Source organism: Alternaria dauci, chromosome 2, assembly GCF_042100115.1.
Source record: "Alternaria dauci strain A2016 chromosome 2, whole genome shotgun sequence".
In the NCBI taxonomy this organism is placed as follows: Eukaryota; Fungi; Ascomycota; class Dothideomycetes; order Pleosporales; family Pleosporaceae; genus Alternaria; species Alternaria dauci.
Window position 1 is genome coordinate 4,029,361 of NC_091273.1, and position 19,157 is coordinate 4,048,517.

Below are 19,157 nucleotides of genomic sequence, written 5' to 3' on the forward strand. Positions count from 1 at the left end.
TGCGGCAAAGAGGTTCGTGGTGGGGAAGGAGGTAAACGCGAGCGTCGCGAGGTGTTGATGTTTTCGAGTGCCAACGACGCTAAGCTAGCGCGCCTTTCGCTTAGTTCCACCCCGCCATCTGGCCAAGGAAAGAACAACCATGCCCGCAAACGATGCCATCCAAGACGAAGTCACCTCACTCAACGCCATCTTTGACGAAGGAACTCTATCAGCTTTAGATGAAGATGCAAGACTATACAGTCTGCGACTACCTTCGCTGCCATCGATCACTCTCCGCATAGAATTTCCTTCAGATTATCCGGATGCGCCACCATCAGTGCTAGGCACTCAGAGCGTGGGCCAGGATGTACCCAAGGGCATGGGTAACCAGGCTGTCGAAGTTGTAAGAGACGTTCTGGCAAAGGTCTATCAACCAGGCGAATCATGTATCTACGACCTCCTCGAAGAAGCGAGAGAAGCTCTGGAGCAAGCTGAACAGCAAGGAGCCATCCAACTACACGATCAACATGACGACCATTATGTGGAAGAAGAGGATGATTCCCGTGTGCCACCTGATTCGGCCGTCGATCTGGGACCGGAACCACCGTGGATCGTGGCACCTGCACTTACCGAGAAGAAATCAGTCTTCCTAGCCCGCGTAGCACCAGTATCATCGCCTGCTCAAGCCAGACAGTATGTTGCGCATCTCCTAGCAACAGACAAGAAGGCTGCTCGCGCGACTCACAACATGACTGCCTGGCGTATCAAAGGCCCGAACGATACAAGCTACCAAGACTGCGACGATGATGGCGAGACTGCCGCTGGATCGCGCATGCTGCACCTGATGCAACTGATGGATGTCTGGAACGTCATGGTCATCGTCACAAGATGGTATGGCGGTATACTGTTAGGGCCCGACCGCTTTCGCATCATCAACACCGTGGCAAGAGAGGCCTTGGTGCTGGGCGGCTTTACGAAAGAGGGTAAAGAGAGTGACACGAAGAAGAAAGGGAAGAAGTAGAAGAAACGCAATGCATATATGTTGTCAGATTATTTCATCGTCTCCGTGACCCTCGATGCCATTTACCTTTGCGTTCCTGACGTGATGACACGCCAAACGTATAGCAGATTGTTCTCGAGAGCCCGTAAACATGGATAATCCACAGTGACTGTAATGGCATCATTGCAGCCAAATTCCTGTCCGAATTCACACCAGTCTCACCTGTTAGGCAGTCTTTCACGCAAGGTCCCATGCCCATATAAACTGCATCCCTTTGTGCCTCCCATTCACGACTACGATTAAAATACTGTCTCAACTACAGCTCGCCAATCGCACATCGGCTCTACCCTTGAGACCCATACATACTGCAGCAAAAGTTGATATGTCCAGCCATACACGCAACAATACAGGCTCTCGTAGCCACGCTTCTCCTAGGTCCTACGGACATGGACATCGTATTGGTGGTGGCCACGCCGACGATCGAGCCCCTCAAGGCAGTAACTCGCAAGCCAGACACGCCCATCATCACCAAGGTCATCCCCTTGTTCAAACTACTGTCTCTACCGGGCCTATTTCCATTGATGTACTCAACAACGGGGATATCCATCTCCAATGCTATGGCAATAACACAGGGAACTCTATGCGCGTACTTGGGGAAGCAATGTCGAGCCTGAACATTAGCCTTGATGGGGCGCAACAGATCACTTCTGGTTCATGGTTCCCCTTCAACCAGGGTGGGCACAACCATGTCCCTGGTATCAGCGGACTTCAAATCAGCGGAACTGAGGACGCCTTAAGCCGCCTCACAATTTCTGGGGGTCATTCCGCTAGTCATCCTGGGTCCATGCTGGACAGCTTCGTCCCAGTCCGACATCCTTTCAGGAGCGGTATTTCCTCTCCATACCGCGTCGAGCACACACCCCACCCAGGCTTTCAGTCAGGCGACTACCTCCCTTTCGACGACTTCCTAACTCTACCACTGGGAGATTGGCAAGGCTTAAGATCTGTACCATACAGTCACTTCTCCGAGACTTTCGATTCCATTTTCCCAGCAGAAGACAGGGGGCCCACAGAGAGCGACAAGCAGTGTATCGACCGCTTCATCGCACACCACACCAAGCCCCTCACCACCGCCAACAGAAGCAGCTCGACAAACACGAACTGTCCCATCTGTATGGAAGACGCCACCGCGCATGCCTGCGTAAAGATCAAGGGAATCACGGGGTGTAAACACATGATCGGCCGAGATTGTCTTGAAGAGCTTCTAAGCCGACAGAGTGATAGCGAGAAGACGTGTCCTCTCTGCCGGGCTGTTTGGCTCCCTCGTAGGAATGGCGTATCACAAGATGCAGCGGCGCAGTCGGATGGACCAACTGGTTACCAAAGTGCAATTCTCGCTCCTATTCATCGTAGTCGCCGGGATCGCGGCATGGAGCGCGTGAGGGACTTATGGCGTGGTGCACGCAATCAGCAACGGATGCGCAATAATTGAAGCATGCTGAGGCTGGGATATACCGAGGAAAGAGAGAAGCAAGCTAACAAGTTTGACGGTGAAGTGTGTGGCTACTGTGTAGGCGTTAGCAGAACGCTCTTATGTAATGTCTCTGTTCCAACGAAACAAAACTTGTGGTGCCTGATCGTCGTCAGGTTAACGCGAGAGTCACAGATGAGATGAGGACGGACAAAGAGGACAGGAGATGCATAACTATGTAGAAAGAAGAGTAGAGAGATGGCAGGCCGTAGACGTCATATACGTATGTTCAAAACGCTCATCATTAGTCTATCGTACGTGTCCGTGACTCAAATCGATGCCTCGAAACATGCCGACCGTTATTCGTAACCCGGAACATGGAACCACCAGAGAGTATGAGATACTAGGAGCGGAGCATGGTAGGATGAGGAGAAGGCGAGCGTCCTCTGAGCATCGGCGTACTAGGCTTGAGCATCGGGCTCGCTGTGGCGCTCAACGCATCGAGACTGAGCTTGCTGATGGCGTCAAGGTTGCCCTGGACATCGTCCTCTGTGAGATCGAGCATCAAACGAAGTTCGTTTGCCTTCAACTGCTCGCCCAGCCCGACCATCAACTGTTCCTTGTCTTGAGAGCCCGGTACGTCATAGTAGTACCACCTGTATCCGATGTCTTCCAGCCTGTGTGGCTCTACAGGTGTTGTAATCCTCGCTGAAATCCGTCGCACATCCATGCCAAAGACGCCTGATATAGATGGCTCGGTGCCGATGTCACCCAAGCTGCCTTCGGACCTGCCTCGTAGGGACCCGGGAACCTTGGCATCCTTCTCGATCGGCATTTCGTTGATGCGGTTCGATGCGCCTGCGTCACGCAGTTTGGCGCGCTTGAAGGTTGCGTTCTTGAGCTCCGTCAGGCCAAGGACGATGTAGAGGGGCTTGCCCGCCTTGATCTGTTCGGTCATCCAGACGCGCGCCTCGGGGTCGTTGCACACAGCTTGGAAAGCCAAGGACGCCGACTGCGTGGTCCGCTGTATCATCTGCTCGGCCTTGACAGTGAGCAGATTCGGCTGTCTGTATATCTTGCCCAGATCGAACCTCGCGCCATAGTTGGTTGTGAATCGGCCTTCGGCATCGACGGAGTAGAGGTCTTTGTAGCGGAGCTGAATGTGGAAGTCATTCAGGTCGTCGATCTCGGCATGTGCCTTGTCGGGGTAGAAAGATTCGCGTTCCGGGTGTAGTGGCTCTGTGACCAGCTGGCCAACGACAAGGGAGTCTGCGGGGAGGGGCTTCGGGAGGAGCGCGTTCTGCACCATTGTTGCAGACGTACGGGTTCCTAACTGTTGCGTGGTGAGGGGTGTCTGGACAGTTTTCAAGAAAAGGTTACGTGTTAGCTATCAGGCTCCAAGGGGCAGGTGAGGCATGAGCAAAAGTATGGTGTAGAGCTCCATAGCGCTGCGAATCAGAGGGCTGCATCAGACCCGGTGGCAGGTGCTTGGCTAATCTGGCTAGTAAGTGACTACAATTCTTCACGTTCGCAGCTGCGACATCGACATTCGATCACATTCTGCGCGCCGAGCCTGATACGATACTGTAGATATCTTATGAGATGAAATGAGAGGTTTGGCCGATGGTTAGTGTCACGTGCCGACGCGGCATCGGAGAAATAAAAGTCCCAGCGCCCATGTCCTCGTCCGGGACCGATGGGAACATGGCAGCCTAGGTCAGCTCACGGCGGATACCGGCAACGTCATCTGTATTGTCAATAGAGCCCCATTGTATCTCCGTGGACAGATCACCGATGGCTGCGAGGCAGCCTTCACCCGCGTGGAGTTTTTTTCATGGATGCGCGGTTTTCCTTCGGCTTTGCCGCATCGCACGCGCTCTAGGCCGGCAGTTCCAAGGTTTGCGCGCCAGATCGGATCCGCTTGATATGCTTCGATATGCGCAGAGATTCTCGGAGCTGCTACCTCGTTCGCCTGCAGCTACCTACCGTACATGCAGGGTCCATCAGAGACTTCAATCGTGGTCAGATAGACAGCTGATTCATTGATTCTAATCAAGCTTGAGGACAAAACAAGAAAGAGCTGAGTAACGATTACTCTTTCCCAAGCCGGACTGCCAGTACGGCTCGAGTAACTAAGCCTGGTTCGACTGTACGCACATACGCTTCCGACATGGCACAAGGGGCGGGGCTAGCAGCGTGGCAGCTTCAGACTGCATAACCAGCCTAGATACGAGGGTTGTCGCGGCCAAATATCTTTGTCAAAGCCGTAATCGCTGACAGCGCATGTCGTGTATCAATCGTGGGGTTCCACTTTGAGAACATGCGACAGCTCGAGCACACGCAGTCACACCCCCAACATCAGTGTGCGTAAGGCGATTATGTTGTGTGATTGAAACACTGGTACGGATTTGACGGAGATGATAATAACGCGTGGGCAGAAAAAGCAAAGAGATGCGATGCAATGCGTTCGCGCGCCGGAGCATTCGAAAAAGGGGCCCAAGCTCCCCGTAGGGCAAGCTAACAGAGGGGCAGGAACGTCACAGCAACCCACCTCAACCCCCGTCTGTCGCTAGGATCTCAGTGGAATGGTAAAGCCAGACTGTCCACCTTCTAACCCCATTGGCGAATCAAACTCACAGACATGACGTCCGATGGCTCTTAGGACGAGCCACACGTCACTGTCGACCCAGCGCCCCTCACTAACCGCTAATGCGTGAAGCTGTCCATCAAGTCTTTTCAGCTGCCAAAGAGTACTTGAACCCCTCGGTGCCCCTCCAGATCAGCCCTCATCTTCATAGCACATCACACTTGAACTCAATTCCCCTTTATATACCCCAAACTTCTTTACTCTCTTCACAAACCCACATAATCGTCACAATGCCCATTCCCGTTCCCCAAGCTACCGAGCTCAAGGACCTCTTCAGCCTTAAGGGCAAGGTCGTCATTGTCACCGGTGCCTCCGGCCCTACCGGTATTGGCACAGAGGCTGCCCGAGGATGCGCTGAGTACGGTGCCGACCTCGCCATCACCTACAACTCTCGCGCTGAGGGCGCCGAGAAGAACGCAAAGGAGATGAGCGAGAAGTACGGCGTCAAGGTCAAGGCGTACAAGTGCCAGGTCAACGAGTACGCTCAGTGCGAGAAGCTCGTCCAGGATGTCATCAAGGACTTCGGCAAGGTCGACGTCTTCATTGCCAACGCCGGAAAGACTGCCGACAACGGTATCCTCGACGCTACAGTTGAGCAGTGGAACGAGGTCATCCAGACCGACTTGACCGGTACCTTCAATTGCGCCCGTGCCGTCGGTCTCCACTTCCGCGAGCGCAAGACTGGCTCTCTCGTCATCACCGCCTCCATGTCCGGCCACATTGCCAACTTCCCCCAGGAGCAGGCCTCCTACAACGTTGCCAAGGCTGGTTGCATTCACCTCGCCAAGTCGCTCGCCAACGAGTGGAGGGACTTTGCCCGTGTCAACTGCATCTCCCCTGGATACATTGATACTGGTCTCTCCGACTTCGTTCCCCAAGACATCCAGAAGCTGTGGCACTCCATGATCCCCATGGGCCGTGACGCCAAGGCTACTGAGCTCAAGGGTGCCTACGTTTACTTCGCATCCGATGCCTCATCCTACTGCACTGGTTCCGATCTCCTCATCGACGGCGGTTACTGTGTCAGGTAAACGTGTCGTTCCGGAAGGAAGACACGAGTGGAGGAACATAGTAATGGACGACGTCTTGCCGGAAGTCTTGTGTCCATGTAAATAGCATCGAGACATCAATAAAGCTTCGCAGGTTTCACATCACAACTCATCCATCCTATCCTAATGTGACATTGTCTGATTTCTTTTCGCTCACAATCCCTAGGGCGCACTGAACATGAAACTTTTGTATAGCTGCGTGGTAGGTTCTCTCCATCGAAGCAGTGATGGAGGAAATAAACAAAGAATATTGTAATGCAACTATCTTGAGGCATTCTCTCATACAGAACTGTCTAAAAATAGTAGCACTACTAAATTCTTTAACTATTTCCTCCGTCGCTGTCATCAGAGTAATGGCAGGGCTAAGGTCCCAGGCGCGCCCAAATCAGCAATGCGCCCCCGCAATTTAGCATGCGAGTCAGCATGATCAGCATCGTTCAGCCGCGGCACCTCGACTCCCTTACTACAGGGCCTCGTAAGCTTTACATAAACCCCTCCTACCTACGAACATGTTGCGCAGCGACACGAAACAAGTGCGATGGCGAATCCCAAGCCCCAGACCACGACGCCTCTTCCCTCCCTAATGCAACCCCAGAAGAAGGAGACCTTTGGCAATTTGGCACCATGGAGCGAACCTGCATGGTACTCCTCCCTTGCGTCACCCTACTACAACGACTCGCACAAGAAACTCCGCGATGCATGCCGCGCATACATCGATACGAACATAAAGCCGTACATGTTGGAATGGGAGGAGGCTGGTGAAGCGCCTGCGCAAGAACGACTCAAATGGGCACAAACTGGCTTCGAGTTTGCGGATGTGCCCGAACCATATCGCCCACGCAACATACCGGGGCCAGCGGGTATACCGGTTGGCGATTTGGACTTGTTCCACTTGATGATCATGATGGATGAGAATAGTAGGATAGAGGGGGGTGTCGGCATCGCATTGGGTGGTGGAAGCGTGATTGGTGTTCCGCCGATTGTGCACCATGGAACCGAAGAGCAGAAGAAGAAGTGGCTGCCAGGTTTGTTTACGTGGGAAACAAGTTTCTGCCTGGGCGTCACTGAACCAAGTGGTGGAGTATGTGTGCTTCTTCTAGGGCCTAGAGAGAAGAATACTAACATTACTATGCAGTCCGATGTCGCCAACCTCCAAACAACCGCAACGAAGACCGAGGACGGACAATTCTACGTCGTGAACGGATACAAGAAATGGATCACTGGCATGCCTTGGGCCACACATATGACGACGGCCGTTCGGACTGGCGGACCAGGCGCCAGTGGAATCTCCGTCATAGTTATCCCCACCGACTCACCTGGTCTTACGCACCGTCGCATACCCAACTCCGGCCAAAAAGGCGGAGGCGCAAGCTTTGTAGAAATGGATGATGTCCGCGTCCCCGTCTCCAATCTCATCGGCAAAGAAAACGAAGGCTTCCGTATAGTGATGACGAATTTCAATAAAGAGCGCTTCCTAATGAGCATAGGATGCAACAGAAAAGCGCGGACCTGCTTGAGCGAATCTTTCCACTACGCACACAAGCGACACACCTTTGGCAAGCCCCTCATCGCCAACCAGATCATTGCGCATAAATTAGCAACTATCGGTCGATATGTAGAGAGCCACTGGGCATGGCTAGAGCAACTTGCATATCACATCCAACAATCGCCTCTCGGCTGGCAGGACCCCGAGATCGCGGGCCAAATCGCCTTGAGCAAGGTACATGGTGGCCGTATACTCGAGATGGCGAATCGAGAGGCTCAGCAGATATTTGGCGGCGCTGGGTATCAGAAGGGCGGGCCTGGTGCCATCGTTGAACAAATCAGTCGCGATTTGAGGATGATGGTATGATTGAACCTTGGAAATGTTGATATATCGGGGACATTATGCTAATTTCTGACAGGTTGTTGGTGGTGGAAGTGAAGAGATCATTGCGGATTTGGCGGTCAGGCAGGAGACGGCGCTTGCGAAGAAACGCGGATGGAAGTTGTGATCATATATCTATACCGCGATGGTATGTGAGTATGTGCCTTTGAGATGATGGAGTGAAATGATGCCATGTCTGGTCTATGGTATTCTATGAGCTTCTTGGCATCGTTATGTGTACTGGACAGGCTGCACGGTAGCGGGCGCTACGGCGGGCAGGTCATGCGCGATATGCTGTTACGCGAAGCGCTAGTTGCTTTTGGCGTCGTGTCCCTTGTCCTTGCGCAACCCAAAACCTCGTTCGTTTTGTACACCACATCTTTCACATCTGCCAACAACATAAACCTAGTTGGATACGGTCACATTTGACAGACTCTGTCAATATATACTGGCGGCACTCTAGCCACTCGTTCAATATAATCACCTGATCCGCAACATCCACATATCCGTAGGACAGACCCATCTTATCACTACACTCAGTTCCAGAGGCGCGTACGAACCTTTCATTTTAAGTCACCTTGCGGGTCGTACATTTGTCTCTACAGACGACGCTTAGAAGCACTACCAAATGGCCGACACGTACGGTTCGTTGGTCAAGTAACCTAAACTCATACCTTTCACTCACTATTCTTTGAAGCCTTTAGTGAGAAAGGCTCTAGTCCCGTTCACAGTGACGGAAGGAAGCGAAGGAGAGAAAACCACGAGTCAGACGCAACAAGTGCAGCATCTCCACATAATTCTCAAAGACAACGCACACTCGGGCCAGATTCTGTAGACGCTCCTGCAGCACCGGACATGGGCTCAACAGCCTTATCTTTCGAGTCCAAGATTGCTCTCGCCTTGGGAGGGTCAAATTGGCAGCAGCTGCAGGACGACAGCAACACGGAGCCGGTCGCCACAGTCGAAGAGGACGAAGAATCCGATTTGGATGATGAGGAAGAAGCCGATGTCAAACCTACAGAAGAAGTTGTGGTCGACCCAGCCAAAGCCAAGAAACAACAAAAGAAAAAGGAACGCTTTGAACAAAGTGTCTCAAGAGATGCGGGTGAGATCCTAGAGACCATCGAAAAGGATGCACTCGTCCCGGTGGCGGAACAGGTCGTATGGGACCGAGATCCGGAGTTGTTGTGCTGCTACAACTGGCAAGCTTCTGACGATGGCACGAATACCATCTTTGGTAAGTATATTTTGATTTGCTGTTAGGCAGATATCAGTCGAGGTCTTTGGTGCGTTGGAACTCACGTATGTCCAGTGCCGGGTAAGCCAGCAAAATGGCAACAACCACCCCTGCCACACACTCTCAAACCAGACAGTGGCTTCACATACAGTGATTACAACTATGCTCGCCAGCCGAGAAACCCGTACTCGCCAATGTTCCATGCGCTGAGCCTCATGGCACCAAACACGAGTTTCCACGACGTCGACGTCCTCGCAGACCGCAACAACCTCCGTATCCTGCTAGAGTTCGCCCAAGGCAAATCGAACGGACCTTTCCGACTCAACATCTATCTTGTCTTTAACACGCTCGTCATCGTAAGACAAGTCCTTGTACAAACTGGATGTGAGACAAATACTGACTTGGTCCACGCACCTTCCAGGTACGCCGAGAATCACGATGGTGGAAACATGCAGATGGCAAGAGCTACGGCTTCAACTTTGAAAAAGACTTCACCCGGTCAGCCAAAGGCATGGAAGATGCAACGAGCCACTACCGCGCGATACGCTACGCAATGGGTCCTCTCAACGTCGTCTGCCGCTTCGAAGCAGACGCCTACGACGACGGCATCACCCCAGACGATCTCACCCAGACTGAAGCCGCAGCTGTACGTGGAGCGAACGAAGGAGGCCTAGCCGAACGCGGAAAATTTACATACAACGCTCCCATCCGCGTCCTGCAAAAAGGCCACATTGTACCCACGTCCCAGATGCTAGAGCTCAAGACGCAAGCCTATAACCCAGAAGGCAGCCTGGTGCAATGTCAAGATCAGCTCTGGTTCGGGCGCACTAGTCTACTCTTCACTGGACCTTATTACAAAGGGCTTGGAACTGTGGAGCGTATCAAGAAAGAAGACGCAACGGCGAGAATCAAGACATGGGAGACGAAACAACAGGAGCCGTTGAGGAAACTCGTCACTCTGCTGATTCGCCTCAGAGATGTGTTGAAGCGGGAGCGTAGACCGAACCGCGCGCTAGTGCTTGTGAGGGAGGGGAAGAGCGGGCCGATTGTGCTGCGTACGATGGAGGAGCGAAGTACGGGTGTGGATAGGGATATGCGGGAGAAATTTTGGCCGCTGCCCACGTATGGAAATCGTGGAAGAGGGGGAGGAGAGGGTAGGGGTGCTTTCAACGGAGGCTATCACGGCCGTGGAGGGCAATTCGTACCTGCTCAAGCTCGAGGTGATTTCGCGCCTTCGTACGGTCGTGGCCAGTTCGCGCCTGTCCAGCACCAGGGTGGATTTGCTCCCTCGCGCGGTCGCGGACAGTTTGTGCCGCCAGCTCAAGGCCGAGGAGGTGACTCTACGCCTTCGCGGGGTCGCGGATACTCTCCTCACGGTCGCGGTCGCGGTCGCGGTCAGCACGACGCGAATGCTTCGTACGTACCGCGCGGTCGAGGCGGTCGTGGGGGCAGAGGAACTCCAGACGCGTACTCGCAAAGGTAGAAACCAGGGCAATCCAGAGGCAAGACCGCAGCGTTAGACGAAGTTCATATGGTGATCAAGAAGAACCTCCTGGTATACCCATCACGATTACCAGAGTCAATGTTCACAGCATCAGGGGCTCGGTTGAGAATTAATTCTTGTATTATTCAGGCACAACAAGCGCGCAGCCATGTGCTTGCAGCAAAGGTATCATAAGGATAGACAAGAAACCTAAAACGCCTCCGTTCCATCGTATGCACGTAACCAAGCGTGGACATGATCGTGACAAGCTAACAGCAACGCTTTGAGGTAATTCAAACGCCAATTGGGTACTCCAGAAGGTGGACGAAACGAGAAGAAGAATAAAGCGGATGTTGCTTATGACGCTGCAACAAGCACCTCAGATGACTGTGATGTGGTCTGGGCAGCCGGTGCAGCCACGACGTCCTCTTGTGCCGATGCTGTTGTTGTCTCTTCCTCAGCAACAGCAGGTACCTCCTCGATGACGACATGCTTCTTCTTCTTCTCTGGCGTCACGCTGCTAGCATCAAACTCCTTGGACAATCCCGACGGCTTCTCAATCCCCGCATCAACAGTAACGTAACTCGTCGCGTCACAGCCCTCGGCGTAAAACTCGCTCGGCGCCAGATCACCCAGCGGCTTCCTGTCCTCATCCATGGCATCCTGGACGACCTTGCGCATGCGACGATGTTTGGCCGGTGCTTGGACCAAGATGTCCGTCTCATAGCCGTCGTCCAAGGAAGAAGCATGGTTGCGCTTGCGGGTGTTCGCAGCAGCGCGGAAGTCTGGAGGCGGGACGTTCTCCTTGCCGCGATCCTCGTTGCAGAGCTTTGTCGCCGCGTCGTCGTCGGACGAGATGTCGAGGACGGATGCCGAGTGCTCCATGAGGTTTGCGGCTTCTTGCTCGGGCGTGTCTTCGTGGATGTCGAAGAACCAGCTCTTGGGCATGCTGTCATCGAGGACCGGGGCTGGCGCGGCGGCTGGTGCTGAGACGGGAGTGGCGGCTACGGTGGGGGCCTTTGGTGTGTATGTGGAAATTGAGCCGCTGAGGGCAGCGTCGATGGAGAAGGGCAGGCCGGGGCTGCTCAGGTTGAAGGAGGGCGGGTTGACGCGTCGGAAGGGCGAGCTGGACGCGCGACGCTTGGAAATGACATGGAGGCGCTTGTTCTTAGGTGAGCCGCGGCTGTTGGTGATGGGCGTCGACTTGGCGGTGCTGGGTGACGAGAGAGTTTTGCGCACAGACGGGACGGAAGGCGTGGCATGGAGGCTGGCACTGCTGGGCTTGACGGGCGACGCGAAAATTGAGAAAGCAGCTGGCTTGATGTATCCCGCATCGATGCTGTTGTTGGCCGTCCGCGACTTCTTGGTCGGGCTGCTGAAGGCGCAAAGGTCCATGTTCTCGGAATCGGCATCTTCGTAGATCTCGGGTGCGCGTTGGCGCTTACCCGTCGATGGCGTAGACATTGCCTTCAGACCCTGCGACGACGTGAAGTTTGGCGAGATAGCTGTCGCATGCGCGATTAGTCAATGTAGTCGCAACAGGAAATTGAGCTCTGTTTACCATTTTGCCGGTTCTTCGCGCTCTGGAGGACCTGGAGACGTGACGAGCCGATCTCGCCGAAGGGCTGGCGCGTAGAGGTGGCCATGGTAAAGACTGTCGAAAATGTTGCGATAGCAATGTATATGAGGTGCAAGTAAATATATCGGGCCGAAAGCGCAACTGATGCGACTGAGGGCTCGGGGTAGTGGTGTTGAAGGTGGTGACTGTCGTTGGGACGGAAGGTGCGAAAGGTGGGGTGGCAGGTTATCATATGTAGCTCTTTCGCGACTAGGTCGGTTCAAGGCGGCCAGACCAAAACAACGAGGACAACAACAATCGTCTGTTTGTCGATCGCAGTGAAGAGAGAATGTCTGAGCCAACGACGGAGAACCTGAACACACAGAGTCAAGCCTGGAGAAGAAGAGTAAGGGAGAGTGCATGTACAGCTGGGCCGCGAGGCTATTAGACCAGCACTCGAACGCGTCCCCAGTCTCCCTCGTACTTTTAGCGCGTCCATCACGCAACTTAGGGGCCGCCTCCCACAATCGCGTCCGTCTTCTCCACTCAGACCAGGGCCACGTCCCGAAACTATGACGGAAAACTGGTTTTGACTCTCCTAGCCACTTCATGCGATGCCCTCTATTGGCTGCGAGGCCCCGGATCCGCCTGCAGTGTCACTTGCGCCACCAAAACGCGACTCTGCGCGCTCGCGATACAGACGTGAACGCTGCTGTGTTTTCTGCGCGTACATCCCAGGCCCTGCAGCTGACTGTGTGCTGAGGTAGTAATACCCGCAGTAGAGACGCCTGCCCAAGGCATTTGGTCTGCTGGTCTGTGGCTGCCAATTGTCGCATATATGTCATAGACTTATAGGTGGTTGGCGACCTTGTCGAGTTCGGGCCATCTGCTGGTCCTTCGAGTACCATGCTGCTTACCGTTGATGTTTCGACGCGCATATATGTACGCGGGCTCCCGATGCAGAACGCGATGAGGCGGGATGCGCGCGACTTTGCTGCATCACGCTCCGAGGGCTGGGTTTTGTTGCTTCGCCATGCTGGCTGCGGATGTGCATGTTAATTGCCATGCAGCCCTGTCTTAGCAGACATCATCATCATCTCAAGTTGAACACTTTGCATGCTTGCGCCTGGTAGTTCAAATTAATTTTATGCACTCTAGGAACTAATTCCGCACGCCATTTCGTTTTTCCATTGCCCCACCTGCTTCTTTTTCTTCGCGATGACCATGTCGCGCCATCCTTACTCCAAGCTCGGCGCGGTACCACTCTGCCCTCGGCTCTTACTCCCCGCCCGACTCCCAACCCTCACCGGAACTCCGCCCCAACTGTCATTAAGATATGTCGCGTTGTCCTCGTCGAATCCGTTCGCGTACTCCTTCATGTTTTCACCGACACCACCCCATTGGTCATCGTTGCCATCATCAACACGAGCCTTCTGACTATTCCAGCTCTGTTCGCTGACGGCACGGCTGCCAGGCCAGATAGCTGCATCGTCAGGTCGACCGGAGTGGCGACTCAAATGGCTAGTCTGACTACGGCCCGCCCAACCTGCTTGACCGTCTTCCCAGCCTGTAGCGTGTGTATGCCTGCTGCTCCTGTGACTTGCACGAGTACCATGTCTACCATGACTTCGAGGAGCAGAGTGCATACTTGATACTCGGCTTTGACGACCAACAGACGCCCGCTCACTCCCTGTGTCTACCACACCGACCTCACTAGTTGATTTGATCCTCTCAAAACCATCCCACGTAACTTCGCTCAGGGGACGTGTGGGGCTACCAAAACGTACAGACGTAGGACTGTTGGCGGTTCCATGAAAAGCAGAAGGCTCAACACCGGTCCAACTAGGATTGTCAGTGGCTTGAGGTCTCTTGCTCCAGCTCCGTTCGCTCGAAGACTTGCTACCCACGTCTGCCCAGGTATGTGGGTGAGGTACGTTTGTAGGCGAGGTCCACGCCGACTCCCTGTCTTCTCTCTTGCTGTTCAAACTCTTCTCCTTGTTGATCTTGTCACCACCCCAATCTTGAGTCCCCCTGCTCTTTACGCTGCCGCCCCATCCAGCTGCGATACAGTCCTCCCCGTCTGACGGTATGTTGCTCGCATCTTCGACTGTAGGTGCTTTGTACGTCGCATGACTTTTCACTGAAGCATTGTCCGAACCTTTCTTCGACTTTCGCGACTTGTTGCTCGCGCTAGTATGGGACGATCTTTGGCTCTCGTACGAGTGACTTGGACTCGGGACTTTCCATGCACTTTCAAACTGCCCACCGTCCCAAGATGCATCTGCCTTGCTGTCTCCCTTGGCCGGCGACAACTCAGGAGACGACCATCTATCGGGTGGTGAACGCACAGGCGACGCTCTCTTCTTCTCGATCCAGGAGTTCGGCGCTGGAACGATGTCTTTATGACCCCGTGAGCGCGGTCTGACATATCTGAATCCCTCGCTGATGGCCTTGATTGGAGAATTCGGCACAATATGTTCGGAAGTGTCTCGTACGGACGCAGCTGGAGAAGCTACAGACCTAGCTCTGCCGAAGGGCCATCCGCTCGCTCCACCCGTCATCATGAAGTCCGTCGGTGAACCCAAGTCTTCGCCATCAAAGTCCAGATAGCCTTCTTCGTACTCGGATTCGGGGATGGGTGTAAGTGTTTTGGGTGGTGAGAGGTGAGAGCGACGAGACTTGCTGGATTTGTCATTCTTCTCTACGTCGCTCTTTTGTTTCTTGGTCTCTTTCGAGTGTTCTTTTGGCTGGCGGGAAGACGTGCGATGTGTCGGTGTAGAACGCGGAATCCAGTCTTTGATCGGAGAATCTGGTTCAACGACAGATGCTGCCTTGATCCAATGTTTTGGTTGCTCACTGACAGCCTTCTGTGGTCCAGAGTCAAACTCACCATCCTTGTCCACAATGATAACGCGACCATCGTCTGCTTTGATGACGAAAGTTCCCCATTGCGGCGGCATAGGGATAGTCACTGTGTCCTTCGCTTTCTCTTGTTTCCCAGATTCCTCATCCTGACCGCCACCGCGATCCGTCCGCTTAACTTCGAGTCCGCCCAGTCCCCGTATCTTGTCCAAGTTCCGTTGTATGTCTCCGCTAATCGCCTTCTGCACGTCGTCACTCCACACGACCCCCGCACCGTCTTTGGGTTCCTTGCGTTTCTTCTGCTTGTAGAATCGTTTGTCGATTGGGCCAAAGCCTGGCGCTACTCCACGAGGGAGGTGCATATCCGCGCCGTCATCGATGAAACTGCCCGTGTAGGCTGAGGCGTCTGATTTGCTGCTAGCGATCCAATTCGCAACTTGACGCTGATCGAGACCGCGAGGTACGCGCTTGGTGAAGGATCCACCGTCATCGACAAAGGACTGGGGCGTGATGGCGCTCATGTTCGCACTATGGTCGTGTGATTGGAGCCCACTCGAATCCCGTTTAGGAGGCTCGTGGAAATATGTATTACAGACAGAAGAACGGTTCCGCTTCGCTGACTTGCGGACTGCGGGGCGGATAAAGAAGCGCCGGTGCGGTGTGGTGGACTTTGAGTGCATCTCCGCAACAGCAGAGCAGAAGTGAAGGTGAGCGACCTTTCGACCGCACTGCAAAATGACAACGACAAAACGACATGCTGACTGGCGAGACATGATGGCAAGACACAATATACTCACACATGCTGAAAGCGTTGAAAACATTTACCGTGACACAACACCCGTGCTGCCAATTGCTAGGATATCTATGCGCACATCCAACAAACACCAACATGCACCAGCACCGACCCTCCCACTGCCCTCGGCGCAAAGACAACAAACCAGACCACGTGCTAGAGTTTCGCCTTCTCCCGCTTCTTCTCTTCTTCCCACTGCAACTGCACATTCCGCATCTTGTACCAGCTCAACATCGCAGCCAGCGCACCAAATAACGGGTTCACCCAAAGCAAGAAACTCCACCACCTCGGACTATTACTCCTCACATCCTGCATGACCCTCTGAATCTCCTTCTCCAAATAGCTCCTGTCGTGATCATTCCAGACCACGACGCCATGACCCGGGCCTCTGCGCAAACAGCGCTCCGCCTTCTCGCGCACGTCGCCCTGACTCATAACGCGGTTCCGCGCATCCTCCTCGGTAAGATGCGAATCTCGGGCGCGCAGGCGTTGTATTTGGATCGCGGGATCCGACACGCCGACGACGAGGATGGTGCCGCAGTAGCGTTCCCAGCCGCTCTCAAAGAGGAGAGGGACGTCTAGCACAACGGCCCAGTTGCCGCGCAGGTAGGCCCATATCATTTGTCTGTACATCTCCTTTCGTACGGCGGGATGAACGATGCTATTTAGCTTCTTTCGGTCGCGCTCCTTTTCTTCTCCGCTGCCAAAGACTCTCCGTCCCAGCGCTGGTCGGTTCAGCGGGCGTCCTTTGGGCGTCGCATCGGAGAGAAGCAGATCTGGTGTGGTAGGCAGGAAGTGCTCGACGATGGCTTTATAACCTGGAGTCCCGGGCTCGACGACTTGCCGCGCGATCAAGTCGGCGTCTACGATGGGGAGAGAGTAGGGCGGCTTGGAGAGAATGGACGAGACGGTCGATTTGCCCGTTGCGATGGAGCCTGTAAGGCCGAGGAGGAGCATGGCGGATCACTTCGTGTGAAGCTGGTGTTTCGACAGAGAAGAGTAGATTTGACAGATGCAAGCCCAGATTCGACGTCTGAGCTGGTCATGTGGACTTCACATGGCCGGTGCTTGAGGGATGGGATGACGATTGCGGGGAGCTGGGAGCTCGTACCTCGGAGGTGAGCATGGACCCCTTGGTAATCGCCCACCCGACAGCACTACGAAGCTTTCATATTCACTCAAACGATGGTGGGTTGAACTAGATACGTTTTGATTCATGTGTTCACGCGACTGGAATCGCAAATATTCAAAAGGATATCACCAAGCCGTTGCGCCCAACACCGTTCTTGTTTTCTTCCTTATTATGGAGAGGGCGGAGTAGGGGGCAAAGATAGAGTCCTCTCGCTATCATCAGAACCAGCAGCGACCTCTGCCACTGGCTCTGCTGCCCCTTTTTCGGGTATAGGGCTTTCAGGTACAGAACTCAGAGGCGAAGAAGATGGCTTCTGAACGTCGAAGGCCGGTACGATCGGGACAACAACCGCTACCTTAGCCTAGAAGAGCCCTCAGGTTAGCCATCTCAAAAGGAAGATACACAGTGGAGGGAACTCAGTCTGAGACGTCTCCATGGTTCACAGTCTTCTTGATTGGCTCGACCAGTTTGCGCGCGGGGCGAAAGATTTGCAGCTGGTTATCCTCGGCGGCGCCCATCATAAGCCATGGGTCGTTCTTGTTCCAGTCAAAGTCGCAGATTCGGTTGGTGAAACCACCGTGCATGAACAGTCTATTACATGTTAGTACGTGACTTGAGATTACGTTCGCGGTGACTTACAGCTCAGGGGGGCCGTCTTCTGCCTCCTCAGCCGTCTGTTCGGAACCGATCCTGCTGAGATCCCACATGCAGATGCGGCGATCATAACTGGAACTGGCAAGGATGGCAGCATCTTGCGGGTGCCATTGCAGACCAATGACGTCCGAGGAGTGGTTTTGCAAGCTGTGAAGCTTCTTGTCGAAATTCCTCATGTCCCAGATTCCGACTGACTTGTCGGCCGAACCTGTCGCGAATGTCCCTTCAAACTCGGGATGGAACGAGATGCAGTTGACCGCGTCCTCATGGGCCTCCTTCCTGTACAGCGCCTTTTTGTGTGTTTCCATACGAGTATCGATGACTTGCCAGGTAAGATCGTCGGACGCGGTGCCGATGAGGAAGTTGTGGATCGGGTGGTATTGGACGTCGTTGACCGTTGCGCTGTGAACGTTGTATGTCGCCGTCGGGCTAATGGTCTTGTTGCTCTTGGAGAAGCCACTCTTGATATCCCAAGTCTTGACCGTGGTATCTTCATTACCCGTCACCAAGTGTCCCTCTTTCAAGGGACTCCAGCTCAACCCGAATCCCTCCTTGCTATGGCCTACAAGCTCGGCCTCGAACTTGATTGTATCATCCTTGGGCTGCAGCGGGTGCTTGGTGCGGTCGAAGATGAGCACCTTGCCGTCCACGCAGAGCGATGCTATGATGTCAGGATTCTGAGGCTGGTAGCGCGCCTTATTGACCTCGCCGGGGTGGTTGATCTTCTGCACAATCTTGAAGTCAAAGGGTCGCTTCGCGTTGCCATGGCCGCCGATTTCTCCGCGCTCTTCGTTGAGCTCTGACAAGTCTGGAACACGGAAGTCGGGTATCTCGCAGTGGGCGATTTGGAGGTAGTTTTGCGCTTGGTTCGACGTGTGGGTTCCAAGAATGACGCGGTGCTGGCTCATGTTGGTGCCTTCTACGGGCTTCTTGTCAGGAAGCCACTGTGTAGTGAGCGTAGGCCATTCGAGCGCGCGGCCATACAGCATGTCGTATAGAAAGACGCTGTTCTTCTTCCATATCTTGTACTCTTCGTTGATGAGCTTCTGCTCCGTCTGCTCTTGGTCGTCCATCTCGCGGGAATCGAGAGCGTCTGTCGTGGTAGCGTTAGAACAAGGTTCCAGAGAATGCAAAGAGTGTCGCGGCGTGAGCGATTGCGCATGTCCGGTAGCGGGCTGGCGTGCCATGTGCCGACTGTGTCGGTGTGATGTATAGAGTAAAGCTCGCCTTTGGCTGATACGACAATGTCGCAAAACAAACCCGCGACAGATAAAACGACTTACCGCTCATATTCTCGTCCATGGTGATGGCAGAATTGTGCTGAGATTCAAGGGCGTGGGGAGATGTATGCAATCTTGAAGTGTGATGCGCAGAAGCTACGGCGCACGACGCGCTCCCAAAGTTCGCGTTTGGACCAACCCCGAT

The 19,157-nt window shown here is 54.0% G+C and overlaps 9 protein-coding genes across 9 annotated transcripts; 4 read left to right on the forward strand and 5 right to left on the reverse strand.

Moving 5' to 3' along the window:
• Positions 1-139: 139 nt before the first annotated feature.
• On the forward strand, positions 140-1,000 carry ACET3X_003351 (uncharacterized protein; the record flags this gene model as incomplete). Its single annotated transcript, XM_069448617.1, has 1 exon — positions 140-1,000. One exon carries the CDS (start codon positions 140-142, stop codon positions 998-1,000), a length of 861 nt encoding a protein of 286 aa, XP_069309898.1.
• A 1,659-nt stretch (positions 1,001-2,659) lies between these two features.
• On the reverse strand, positions 2,660-4,027 carry ACET3X_003352 (uncharacterized protein). The gene has a single exon (XM_069448618.1). The coding sequence runs from the start codon at positions 3,757-3,759 to the stop codon at positions 2,854-2,856; it is 906 nt and encodes a 301-aa protein (XP_069309899.1). The 5' UTR covers positions 3,760-4,027; the 3' UTR covers positions 2,660-2,853.
• A 1,300-nt stretch (positions 4,028-5,327) lies between these two features.
• ACET3X_003353 (uncharacterized protein) lies at positions 5,328-6,128 on the forward strand (the record flags this gene model as incomplete). Its single annotated transcript, XM_069448619.1, has 1 exon — positions 5,328-6,128. One exon carries the CDS (start codon positions 5,328-5,330, stop codon positions 6,126-6,128), a length of 801 nt encoding a protein of 266 aa, XP_069309900.1.
• A 556-nt stretch (positions 6,129-6,684) lies between these two features.
• Positions 6,685-8,140, forward strand: ACET3X_003354 (uncharacterized protein; the record flags this gene model as incomplete). The annotated part of the gene is made up of 3 exons (XM_069448620.1): positions 6,685-7,227; positions 7,282-7,992; positions 8,051-8,140. The coding sequence occupies 3 exons, from the start codon at positions 6,685-6,687 to the stop codon at positions 8,138-8,140; spliced, it is 1,344 nt and encodes a 447-aa protein (XP_069309901.1).
• Positions 8,141-8,868: 728 nt separating this feature from the next.
• ACET3X_003355 (uncharacterized protein) lies at positions 8,869-10,733 on the forward strand (the record flags this gene model as incomplete). Its single annotated transcript, XM_069448621.1, has 3 exons — positions 8,869-9,250; positions 9,326-9,606; positions 9,672-10,733. The coding sequence occupies 3 exons, from the start codon at positions 8,869-8,871 to the stop codon at positions 10,731-10,733; spliced, it is 1,725 nt and encodes a 574-aa protein (XP_069309902.1).
• A 235-nt stretch (positions 10,734-10,968) lies between these two features.
• Positions 10,969-12,695, reverse strand: ACET3X_003356 (uncharacterized protein). The gene is made up of 2 exons (XM_069448622.1): positions 12,295-12,695; positions 10,969-12,238 (listed from the first exon to the last, which is right to left on the reverse strand). Exons 1-2 carry the CDS (start codon positions 12,542-12,544, stop codon positions 11,091-11,093), a joined length of 1,398 nt encoding a protein of 465 aa, XP_069309903.1. The 5' UTR covers positions 12,545-12,695; the 3' UTR covers positions 10,969-11,090.
• An 834-nt stretch (positions 12,696-13,529) lies between these two features.
• On the reverse strand, positions 13,530-15,674 carry ACET3X_003357 (uncharacterized protein; the record flags this gene model as incomplete). Its single annotated transcript, XM_069448623.1, has 2 exons — positions 13,530-13,858; positions 13,979-15,674. 2 exons carry the CDS (start codon positions 15,672-15,674, stop codon positions 13,530-13,532), a joined length of 2,025 nt encoding a protein of 674 aa, XP_069309904.1.
• Positions 15,675-16,102: 428 nt separating this feature from the next.
• On the reverse strand, positions 16,103-16,903 carry ACET3X_003358 (uncharacterized protein; the record flags this gene model as incomplete). The annotated part of the gene is made up of 1 exon (XM_069448624.1): positions 16,103-16,903. The coding sequence occupies one exon, from the start codon at positions 16,901-16,903 to the stop codon at positions 16,103-16,105; it is 801 nt and encodes a 266-aa protein (XP_069309905.1).
• Positions 16,904-17,163: 260 nt separating this feature from the next.
• On the reverse strand, positions 17,164-19,097 carry ACET3X_003359 (uncharacterized protein). The gene is made up of 3 exons (XM_069448625.1): positions 19,016-19,097; positions 17,718-18,825; positions 17,164-17,669 (listed from the first exon to the last, which is right to left on the reverse strand). The coding sequence occupies exons 1-3, from the start codon at positions 19,032-19,034 to the stop codon at positions 17,495-17,497; spliced, it is 1,302 nt and encodes a 433-aa protein (XP_069309906.1). The 5' UTR covers positions 19,035-19,097; the 3' UTR covers positions 17,164-17,494.
• Between the last annotated feature and the right edge of the window lie 60 nt (positions 19,098-19,157).

What these genes read in the sequence shown, in the direction of transcription:
- ACET3X_003359 (XM_069448625.1), bottom strand. An exon ending in GAAGACGGCCCCCCTGAGCT is followed by an intron (nt 17,670 to 17,717) that starts GTAAGTCACCGC and finishes AACATGTAATAG; the next exon opens with ACTGTTCATGCACGGTGGTT.
- ACET3X_003356 (XM_069448622.1), bottom strand. Translation starts at nt 12,544, where the DNA reads ATGATAACCTGCCACCCCACCTTTCGCACCTTCCGTCCCAACGACAGT. An exon ending in CGCGAAGAACCGGCAAAATG is followed by an intron (nt 12,239 to 12,294) that starts GTAAACAGAGCT and finishes CGCATGCGACAG; the next exon opens with CTATCTCGCCAAACTTCACG.
- ACET3X_003352 (XM_069448618.1), bottom strand. Translation starts at nt 3,759, where the DNA reads ATGGTGCAGAACGCGCTCCTCCCGAAGCCCCTCCCCGCAGACTCCCTT.